Source organism: Gobio gobio (assembly GCF_949357685.1).
Source record: "Gobio gobio genome assembly, chromosome: 12".
NCBI classification, from domain to species: domain Eukaryota; kingdom Metazoa; phylum Chordata; class Actinopteri; order Cypriniformes; family Gobionidae; genus Gobio; species Gobio gobio.
The window spans coordinates 54,088,226-54,100,315 of record NC_137105.1 but is presented as its reverse complement, the minus strand read 5'-3'; the positions used below and the strand labels follow the sequence as shown (position 1 = coordinate 54,100,315).

The 12,090-nt window shown below is 40.2% G+C and overlaps 1 protein-coding gene across 2 annotated transcripts; it reads right to left on the bottom strand.

The window, feature by feature from the left end:
• Positions 1-1,888: 1,888 nt before the first annotated feature.
• On the bottom strand, positions 1,889-10,705 carry LOC307135155 (mitotic checkpoint serine/threonine-protein kinase BUB1-like). Of its 2 annotated transcripts, XR_013817635.1 has the most exons (6): positions 10,523-10,705; positions 9,743-9,802; positions 9,518-9,659; positions 9,231-9,427; positions 3,890-3,984; positions 1,889-3,806 (listed from the first exon to the last, which is right to left on the bottom strand). XR_013817635.1 is itself a non-coding variant. In XM_079831360.1 (5 exons), exons 1-5 carry the CDS (start codon positions 10,543-10,545, stop codon positions 3,951-3,953), a joined length of 456 nt encoding a protein of 151 aa, XP_079687486.1. In that variant the 5' UTR covers positions 10,546-10,705; the 3' UTR covers positions 1,889-3,950. The 2 variants fall into 2 exon arrangements, 1 of the variants encoding a protein (XP_079687486.1); XM_079831360.1 differs by having other exon boundaries at positions 1,889-3,984.
• Between the last annotated feature and the right edge of the window lie 1,385 nt (positions 10,706-12,090).

Sequence of the window (12,090 nt, the reverse complement as noted above, 5' to 3'; positions counted from 1 at the left end):
TCTTTGGGTGGATTGTGGCAACAGCCAGTAGGATTGTTTAGTGATTTGGTCTTAGTGATTTAGGAATCCTCTTGACTACTCCTAGCATTTCATGGATTTAGGAGCTAGTTTTAGTGTTAAATGCTTTGTGAAATACTCTTAGAGCAAAAATTTAGGAGTCCTACAATTAGGACTGACACACCCATTATTTTTAAGAGTTTCTCCTGAATCAGCAAGTTAGGAGTTACTATTAGCCTTAAGATGTTTTGTGAATACGGCCCCAGCCCACTAACATGCAGAGTCCTTTGAGCACGAGTGGGGATCGTACCGCGGATCCGTTTGCCGAATTGGTCAACGCAGTTCGTCACTCCTTCCATCAACATCATCTTCTTCAGCAGCTGCCTCTGCCGGTCCCATGGCCCTCCAGTGACCTATTCTGGTGAGGCGGAGGATTGCAACGTGTTCATACTACTGATGCTGTGCTGATATTGATATTGCTGTGCTGATATTATTCTCAGTCCAGTATAATCAGACTGATGCTGTGCTGATATTGATATTGCTGTGCTGATATTATTCTCAGTCCAGTATAATCAGACTGATGCTGTGCTGATATTGATATTGCTGTGCTGACATTATTCTCAGTCCAGTATGATCAGACTGATGCTGTGCTGATATTGCTGTGCTGATATTATTCTCAATCCAGTATAATCAGACTGATGCTGTGCTGATATTGATATTGCTGTGCTGATATTATTCTCAGTCCAGTATAATCAGACTGATGCTGTGCTGATATTGATATTGCTGTGCTGATATTATTCTCAATCCAGTATAATCAGACTGATGCTGTGCTGATATTGATATTGCTGTGCTGATATTATTCACAGTCCAGCATGATCAGACTGAAGCTGTGCTGATATTATTCTCAGTCCAGTATAATCAGACTGAAGCTGTGCTGATATTGATATTGCTGTGCTGATATTATTCTCAGTCCAGTATAATCAGACTGAAGCTGTGCTGATATTGATATTGCTGTGCTGATATTATTCACAGTCCAGTATAATCAGACTGATGCTGTGCTGATATTGATATTAGGGATGGGCATTTTTGTCAATTTCTCAATTCGATCATCGATAGGTCTCAAAAAGGAGTACTCGAGTAATTGGGGGCGGGGCATGTGCAGGTGGCGGGGCATGTCCGTCATTGAGATAATGAAAATACTGTTATGAAAATGGTTGTTGACAAATACAAATGTCACGGGTGACAAAATGCTGGGGAAAGCAGAACCTTTCTTTTTCTTTCCATGTTCCCCGAGGGGAATTATTTTGGTGTAACACCTCACTCCGGTTCCGGGTGCAGCAGAGACTTTGCCCTACCTAATTACTGCTGATGCACGGCAGGTGTGAGGGAGAGGGGAGCGGTGTTTGCACCGGCTTTCCGTTTCACAAGAGGAGGATAAAAGAGCCATTTAGAAGAAAAGAAGCAGTTCAGTGCAGTTCAGGTCCGGGTTGAGGTCGAGCTGGTGAAAGTCAACCGGTGTCCAGTTAATCAGCTGTTTGGCTGGGTCTCTGTCGTTGTGTCTTGGGGTAGAAGATCTCCTGGGTGAGCGCTAGTGATGGGCAGACCGAGGCTTCGTGAAGCACTGAAGCAGTTGAAGCAAATGTGTCATATTGTTTTGAAGCTTCGAATCAATCTGACACCCGTCTCTACGGCGCCATCTAGTGGTCATTTCCATGTGTTGATCTGAAATACCTTGACAATGATCCATGTAAAAAAAATTGTTTTTAACATCTGTCTGACAACTACATGATCTTGGTTTTGTAACCTGTAGCCTCGTCATTGTAAAGAACTATATATATTTTGTTTGTTATACAAAATGAACATTAATAAAATAAATAAAGCCACAATGTGTCACATTTGTCACAAAACATTTTTATTCAAAAATATGAATTGCTCTGCTGTTGAAGGACTCAGCTGACTTCTTTTTTTACATATAATTTCTCCAGCCTTTGAAAAAATCCTCTCACAAGGGACACTTGTTGCTGGCATGCACAAATATTTTTGGATGATGTAAATACATGGATGATGTATTGTTGCAGAAGGCTAGCTGCCTATCACAATACACACATCTCACTTTATTTGGTGCTTCCAAATGGAAATGCTCCCACACCACAGATGTACGGCATCTCTTGCGTGCAGCCTCCATTTTTATATATTCTATTAATATATCTATCTATATATCACCTATGAATCTATATCTATATAATTCTATATATCTAACTTATGCTGTGCTATCTATCTGTCACTATCTAACTTAGCCTATATGAATGTGTCACTATATCTATCCTAACTATATGTCACTGTCTATACCTATCAGTCAATAGCCTATATCTAATTTAAATCTAGCCTAAATAACTAACCAAAGCGCACTATAAATCTCACTGCTATCACAAAATCACCGCTATCACAAAATCACTCTCCTCTCACAAAAACCCACGAGGTGAAGATGGATTTACTTCACTTTTAAACTGTGGTGAATTAGGTTTATACAGATGTGTGACTGTGTGGCTTGTTCCCGCCCCCTTTAATCAATGCAGTTTCGACAGGCGCCACCTGATGAAACACTTCGAAGCTTCATTTAGCCATAGTCACGTGACATGGGTGTTTCGAATCACAGTTCGGAGCAGTGTTTCGAAACATCTGCGCTTCGGGATCTCGGCAAAGCCCCGAAACGTCTGTTTCGCGTCTGCCATCCCTAGTGAGCGCTCACGTTGGACGCTGTTGTTTAGAGCTGCTTGGAGAATATTACTGGATTGAACGGCTGCTTGGATCTGTGCCGGAAGAGGAAGAGAGAAAGATAAGTGAATTAATTACATCGTTGAATCAAATGTAAAGCTGAAAGAAAAGACTGTGATTGTGAAACTTACTATTGAGGAGGACATCTGTTTCAGAGACGCTGGAGAGGAATTGAGAGTTGAATATTCCCATTCAAATGCATGGATGAAGCGAGGCTTCTGATCAGCCCTACTGTGTGAGTGATTTGCAGTTGTTTGCCTTACCTGATGCACGCTGAATTAATGCTGTGGATTTGTAGTGAACACGAGTGCTGTGTGATATGCTGAGAAGAGCCTCCCAACGTCTGCTTCCATTCTTGTGAGATGATCTACTTGTCCCCATCCAAATTCCAGAACGAGACAACTGAACTGGTGAAGTAACGCTTTGTATTATTCTCTCTTCCACTAAGTATTGTCGTGAAGTAATCCCTCATTGAAGGCTCCGGTTAACCCTCTCTCTCTCTCTGAAATTACAAGCCTCGTGAAGAACCGTATGGCTGTGGAAAAGTCTGAACTGTTATACGTATTGATGGAGCTCTGAAGATGTACAACATCGCTGGTAAAGCTGTCTATTGAGTCTCTCGCTAATGTCTAATAAGAGAATCTGCTGTTAAGAGGAGAAGCCTTACCTGTTACCTACCGTCTGAGTTCTGCAGATGTGCAGCAACGCTGTGAAGTGAGTTTTAAAGTCACAAATTCCCGTTCATGTCCTGATAAGAGAATCTGCTGTTGAGAGAAGAGACATTACCTGTTCCTTACTGTTTGAGTCCTGCAGATGTGCAACAACGCTGTGAAGTGAGTTTTAAAGTCACCATTCCCCTCTCACGTCCTGATAAGAGAATCTGCTGTTGAGAAAGTGAACATTACCTGTTACTTACCGTTTGAGTCCTGCAGATGAGCAGCAATGCCGTGGAGTAAGCCTTCCTAGCCACTATCGCTCTATGGTCCCCCGAAGACAGTGGAACATCGTTCCAGCGGCTACTCTGGTCCAATAGCCTGAGAAGACAGGAGTTGCTCATTCTTTCCTCAAGTTGATTATCATTCAATAAAGACTATTATTTTTGAACTCAATTACTTGCCTCCTCCTTTGTCCGTTTGTTACGTGCCTGTGGTGTCGGCTCCTCACGGTGGTGCCTGGAGTCAGGGGCGGCTGGGCATCCGAGTCCGCCCCGGCCTGCACCGGTGACACAAACGTGACATGAAAACGGGTATATGAAAACATGAACATATAAAACAAAAAATAACTGCTAGATTATGATGCATAAATGTCTTTGAAAAAGAAACATCTATATAAAAACACAGTCTCAAATAACCAAGTCAGTAATATCGAGCATTGCCTTTGAGCTGAAACTGTGAAATAACACCACCCTGCAGAGCTTGCTAGCTGGTTAATAAACTCAACCAAACGCACCATATATCAATATTAATATGAAGATTATTATGAACCTATTACGACATAAATCAACACAAAAGGATGTGAATGCGCACGTGAACTTCAGCGTGCTAGATTTTACAGGCGAAGGGTTTGAAACGGAACATTTTGAGTGCGCTCTTCCCTTAACAATGCTGATACACGGACAACGAAAGCACACAGAAACAACATTTTATTAAAATCCTGTTCTCATTATAATGCTTTGACAGATTGACTTAATTTTATTATTCATGATCGAAGTGTTTACAGACATCACTGCGCGTTTTCGAACTCATAGCGAAAAACCAACTTTAAATAAACTAGGTCTACTGTTAAAAAATACAAGAATAGTATAGCAGTGCTGCATTACTAATATCAATGATTCTGAGAAAGAAATAGCCTATCTGAAAAGAATATGACCGTCTCTAAACCATCATGTCGAGCATGAAATATGCGTTTGAGCTGAAACTGAAGAGAATGAACAACAGCCGGTATAACGGCAGCGCTTTTCTAGCTTATTAAGCTCAACCAAACACTTCTTATATTAGATTAATCAGATATAGACAACATAAAAGTATCTTACAACGTGCATCTGCAGATAAGGACGCGGATGCGCACATGAACTTCACGCGCTAGTCTGAGTGTTCTCGCTAGTTTCTCTGTGGATCAGCTGATACACGGGGAACTAAGCACAGATCATTTACAGCATTCTATTTCCATCGTGTTTTCATTATAATGATATGTAGGCTATGACAGATTGGCGCATCTTGCACTGACCATTTAATGATCTCATGATTCCAGACATCAATGCAGTGCACGCCTTTATTTCGCCGCGGTCTGGAGACGTGCTGTAAAACGCTAACCAATCAGACCTCCGCAAAACGATGCAATAACCAATAAAAAAAGAGACAAATATATATTTTTCAGGGTGATCATCGTTCTCATGATCGATGATCGCTGTCACGTTCGAGTACTCGATTACTCGACCACTGTTGCCCATCCCTAATTGATATTGCTGTGCTGATATTGATATTGCTGTGCTGATATTATTCTCAGTCCAGTATAATCAGACTGATGCTGTGCTGATATTGATATTGCTGTGCTGATATTATTCTCAGTCCAGTATAATCAGACTGAAGCTGTGCTGATATTGCTGTGCTGACATTATTCTCAGTCCAGTATAATCAGACTGAAGCTGTGCTGATATTATTCTCAGTCCAGTATAATCAGACTGAAGCTGTGCTGATATTGATATTGCTGTGCTGATATTATTCTCAGTCCAGTATAATCAGACTGATGCTGTGCTGATATTGATATTGCTGTGCTGATATTATTCTCAGTCCAGTATAATCAGACTGAAGCTGTGCTGATATTGATATTGCTGTGCTGATATTATTCTCAGTCCAGTATAATCAGACTGATGCTGTGCTGATATTGATATTGCTGTGCTGATATTATTCTCAATCCAGTATAATCAGACTGATGCTGTGCTGATATTGATATTGCTGTGCTGACATTATTCTCAGTCCAGTATAATCAGACTGATGCTGTGCTGATATTGATATTGCTGTGCTGATATTATTCTCAGTCCAGTATAATCAGACTGATGCTGTGCTGATATTGATATTGCTGTGCTGATATTATTCTCAATCCAGTATAATCAGACTGATGCTGTGCTGATATTGATATTGCTGTGCTGACATTATTCTCAGTCCAGTATAATCAGACTGATGCTGTGCTGATATTGATATTGCTGTGCTGACATTATTCTCAGTCCAGTATAATCAGACTGATGCTGTGCTGATATTGATATTGCTGTGCTGATATTATTCTCAGTCCAGTATAATCAGACTGATGCTGTGCTGATATTGATATTGCTGTGCTGATATTATTCTCAGTCCAGTATAATCAGACTGAAGCTGTGCTGATATTGATATTGCTGTGCTGACATTATTCTCAGTCCAGTATAATCAGACTGAAGCTGTGCTGATATTGATATTGCTGTGCTGACATTATTCTCAGTCCAGTATAATCAGACTGAAGCTGTGCTGATATTATTCTCAGTCCAGTATAATCAGACTGAAGCTGTGCTGATATTATTCTCAGTCCAGTATAATCAGACTGAAGCTGTGCTGATATTGATATTGCTGTGCTGATATTATTCTCAGTCCAGTATAATCAGACTGATGCTGTGCTGATATTGATATTGCTGTGCTGATATTATTCTCAATCCAGTATAATCAGACTGATGCTGTGCTGATATTGATATTGCTGTGCTGACATTATTCTCAGTCCAGTATAATCAGACTGATGCTGTGCTGATATTGATATTGCTGTGCTGATATTATTCTCAGTCCAGTATAATCAGACTGATGCTGTGCTGATATTGATATTGCTGTGCTGACATTATTCTCAGTCCAGTATAATCAGACTGATGCTGTGCTGATATTGATATTGCTGTGCTGACATTATTCTCAGTCCAGTATAATCAGACTGATGCTGTGCTGATATTGATATTGCTGTGCTGATATTATTCTCAATCCAGTATAATCAGACTGATGCTGTGCTGATATTGATATTGCTGTGCTGATATTATTCTCAATCCAGTATAATCAGACTGATGCTGTGCTGATATTGATATTGCTGTGCTGACATTATTCTCAGTCCAGTATAATCAGACTGATGCTGTGCTGATATTGATATTGCTGTGCTGATATTATTCTCAGTCCAGTATAATCAGACTGATGCTGTGCTGATATTGATATTGCTGTGCTGACATTATTCTCAGTCCAGTATAATCAGACTGATGCTGTGCTGATATTGATATTGCTGTGCTGACATTATTCTCAGTCCAGTATAATCAGACTGATGCTGTGCTGATATTGATATTGCTGTGCTGATATTATTCTCAATCCAGTATAATCAGACTGATGCTGTGCTGATATTGATATTGCTGTGCTGACATTATTCTCAGTCCAGTATAATCAGGCAGGCGGTACCGCAGCATCAGAACACGCACCAGCCGACTCCAGAACAGCTTCTTCCCACAAGCAATTAGACTCCTGAACTCTTGATCCATCAGGATCATAACACACACTGGACAGAATATCACTCAGCACAACCCACTGTCGATACACACACATTATATACACATTTATATAATTTATTATTTATCATATAGCACCTATTGCACATTGGATCTCTACTGTGAATAATAATGTATACTGTACATTGTATACTATTATTATTATTATTATAGCGTAATGTATATTGTTTAATGTATGTTTTAGTGTGTATATTGTTTAAAGTATATTGTTTAAAGTATATGTATATTGTAAGTATGTGTATATTGGTTAAAGCTGTGAGAACCACACTCACATTGTGTAAAATATTTATTGTTTATTGTAGAGTTTACTGTGCTGTGAGTAATTGTGGGCGCATCAGTGTAATCTGATGCTGCTCTAAATGTTGTACATGTCATGTCGTGACTACTATGTTGCTCGGAACTGCACCAAGAATTTCACCTGCTGTTGCACTTGTGTACATGGCTGTGTGACAATAAAGTGATTTGATTTTGATTTTGATTTGAAGCTGTGCTGATATTGATATTGCTGTGCTGACATTATTCTCAGTCCAGTATAATCAGACTGAAGCTGTGCTGATATTATTCTCAGTCCAGTATAATCAGACTGATGCTGTGCTGATATTGATATTGCTGTGCTGACATTATTCTCAGTCCAGTATAATCAGACTGAAGCTGTGCTGATATTATTCTCAGTCCAGTATAATCAGACTGATGCTGTGCTGATATTGATATTGCTGTGCTGATATTATTCTCAGTCCAGTATAATCAGACTGATGCTGTGCTGATATTGATATTGCTGTGCTGATATTATTCTCAGTCCAGTATAATCAGACTGATGCTGTGCTGATATTGATATTGCTGTGCTGATATTATTCTCAGTCCAGTATAATCAGACTGATGCTGTGCTGATATTGATATTGCTGTGCTGATATTATTCTCAGTCCAGTATAATCAGACTGATGCTGTGCTGATATTGATATAGCTGTGCTGATATTATTCTCAATCCAGTATAATCAGACTGATGCTGTGCTGATATTGATATTGCTGTGCTGACATTATTCTCAGTCCAGTATAATCAGACTGATGCTGTGCTGATATTGATATTGCTGTGCTGACATTATTCTCAGTCCAGTATGATCAGACTGATGCTGTGCTGATATTGATATTGCTGTGCTGATATTATTCTCAGTCCAGTATAATCAGACTGATGCTGTGCTGATATTGATATTGCTGTGCTGATATTATTCTCAGTCCAGTATAATCAGACTGATGCTGTGCTGATATTGATATTGCTGTGCTGATATTATTCTCAATCCAGTATAATCAGACTGATGCTGTGCTGATATTGATATTGCTGTGCTGATATTATTCTCAGTCCAGTATAATCAGACTGATGCTGTGCTGATATTGATATTGCTGTGCTGACATTATTCTCAGTCCAGTATGATCAGACTGATGCTGTGCTGATATTGATATTGCTGTGCTGATATTATTCTCAGTCCAGTATAATCAGACTGAAGCTGTGCTGATATTGATATAGCTGTGCTGATATTATTCTCAATCCAGTATAATCAGACTGAAGCTGTGCTGATATTGATATTTCTGTGCTGATATTATTCTCAATCCAGTATAATCAGACTGAAGCTGTGCTGATATTATTCTCAGTCCAGTATAATCAGACTGAAGCTGTGCTGATATTGATATTGCTGTGCTGATATTATTCTCAATCCAGTATAATCAGACTGATGCTGTGCTGATATTATTCTCAATCCAGTATAATCAGACTGATGCTGTGCTGATATTATTCTCAGTCCAGTATAATCAGACTGATGCTGTGCTGATATTGATATTGCTGTGCTGATATTATTCTCAGTCCAGTATAATCTGCTGCTGTGCTGATACGGAGAGGCTCAGTGTCTCTCACCTGTGCTGCTGCATCACACTGTCCTGCGGCTGAGCCTTGTTCTCCAGCGCTCTCTGGTACACCATCTCAGCCTGGGACAGCTGCCCTCTCTTCTCAAACTGATGTGCCCAGTCTATATACAGCGCCGCCGCCTGCGTCCCCATGCCTCGGCCGTGAAGATGGCTGTACACCTCCATCGGGTCGCTGGAGAAATTGGCCTGGACAGAGAGAGGCAGGTGTGTGTTCATCTCACAGAGCCAGATCCTGCCTTCAGAAGAGTGTGTGTGAGAGAGCAAGAGTGCACCTACACATCTGACGCAGTGAGCGACGTATCGCGGGTCGTTGTGGTACCGCTCATCTTGAAGGAAGGTCTGAACGATGCGCTCCAGCACCACAGACAAACCCTTCCTCTCCTCCACTGACAGCTTGCTCTCCAGAAACTGAACAAACCTGCCACACACCAGCCATGAGTGACAGACAGAGAGGGGATCATTTCATCAGAGCTATAATAAAGACATTAAAGATGTTCTTACTTATCCCAGGGGTCTAACGGGTCATCTCCAGCATAGCTGCGCACGCTCAGCTCAAACGCCCTGCAGTGATGAAGAGATCATCAGTGTTATTCACTTCACCGGTCATAATGTTACGCCTGATCGGTGTATAGGAAAGTGTCAAGAAACTTTTCAACACTGATAATAATCATAAATGTGTGTTGATCATCAGTTCCTCATATGAGAATGATTAGTGAAGGTCATGTGACACTGAAGACTGGAGTAATGATGATAAATTTATCTTTGATCACAGGAATAAATGACACTTTACTATATATTCACATAGAGAACAGCTGATCTACACTGGAGTGTGTGTGTGTGTGTGTGTGTGTGAACAGCTGATCTACACTGGAGTGAGTGTGTGTGTGTGTGAACAGCTGATCTACACTGGTGTGTGTGTGTGTGTGAACAGCTGATCTACACAGGAGTGTGTGTGTGTGTGTGTGTGTGTGTGTGTGTGTGTGTGTGTGTGTGTGTGTGTGTGTGTGTGTGTGTGTGTGTGTGTGAACAGCTGATCTACACTGGAGGAATATTTCACTGTTTTACTGGAGTTATGATCAGATTCATGAGCACAAGAGACTCAAAGACTGTCATAGATGTATGAAAATGTATTAAAACACACAAGCCCAGAGAAGGGAGGCACACAGTTGTGTTATATAGAACAAAACATCATGATATTGTCCCATATTAATAACCGAACTGAATCATAAACATCATCAGGACGAACACACACTCTCTGTCAGATGCTAACACGCTACTTACTGAAAATAAGAATTAATGTCCATCGTTTCTTCTTGTTGAACACAGAAAGTCCGTGGGGGAATGTTTACGGTTAAACGAGACTCATTTAAAACACGTTAATAACAATATTAATCGCTAATATTTCCGTTAACTAGCCCCGCTCTGCTAACTGTATCACTGCAACAACGACATGTTTTCAAATGTAGCGCTTAGCCAATCATTAGCCTTCATGTGGCTCAACAGCCAATCAGAGTCCGACACAAAAACGCGTCACGTTTACTCGGTGGCTCCGCCCTCTCTATGGCTCTGGGCGGAGCTTACATGAATATTCATGAGTTTCCTGTTTGGCGTTAAAGACGCTCTGAAAATATGAACACGTGCTCTCCGGATCATCACAGAAACTGTTTTGAGATTTCCAGCTTCACATGAAAGAGCAGGACAGACCTCACAGCCGACAGTATATACATCAATAAATAAATAAAGAGAGACTCAGTGATTCTGAGAGAATTCATTCTGCTGATCTCATCACATTCATGATTATTCATACTGTCATCAGTTCACAACAATCATTCATAAACCACTTCATGATTCAATCAATCAGTCCTTTATTACATCTCATGATCAGTTTACAATATACATATTAAAGCAATCTGATAATATATCAATATTATTACAGCCTTATTACAGATTCAGAGCAGTGTGTGTGTGTGTGTGTGTGTGTGTGTGTGTGTGTGTGTGTGTGTGTGTTGGTTTTGGTGTATTACAAGGACATTTCACCAGTTTACACACCAGCATTATAAGGACATTTGGGATTATAAGGACCTAGGACATGTCCTTGTAATTCAAACAGCGTGAAATCATCTCTATGAACCTCAGGAACATCCTCCTGCTTTTTTATTGAATGTCCCTTTAAGTAGGTATACCAGTTTTCTGGTGTGTTTGTGTGTATCTCATCACTCCGCCTATCGGCGGGATCTGCCACTGCTAGCGTACACACATTTACACGATAATGGGCGTTGACGGTTTGAAAATGGCGCGCGGTTGTCTGATTCGTTAAAGACGCGCAGGCGCATTATTGAGATCCTACCGGAGTGTGACCGTCATCGCGGCCCTGTCAAACAGCAGCCTAGTAGGTAAGTACATTACGTTTATATGTTTTATATAGTGATTCATATAAATTAATCATATCTATGTGTTTGTCTGCACTTAGTTTTCGGTTGGCAGACTTTAATATATATATTTACACAGTCGAGCGCGAGTCTCATCATGGTAATGTTAACGTGACCCCGGAAACTGAATAACGCATGTATTTATTAATGAAAAGTTATAATTATTAAGAATAAGTATTAACAATTATTAATAATCTTCCCATCATTGAGGAATTCAGCTGTTTATAAAGCCTCAGATTGCCTTGAATGTGCGTTGTGACAGGATTAAATGAGCTTTATAATCATTACATATTCAAATGCATTTAAAAGCAAAAATTAATCTCATCAGGTAAAGTTAAAGTATTCTGAATGTCTGCAAATGTTAATTCGACATCTTTTGATGAAATTGTGACAGAGTATAATTATTGTAATGCAAATCTT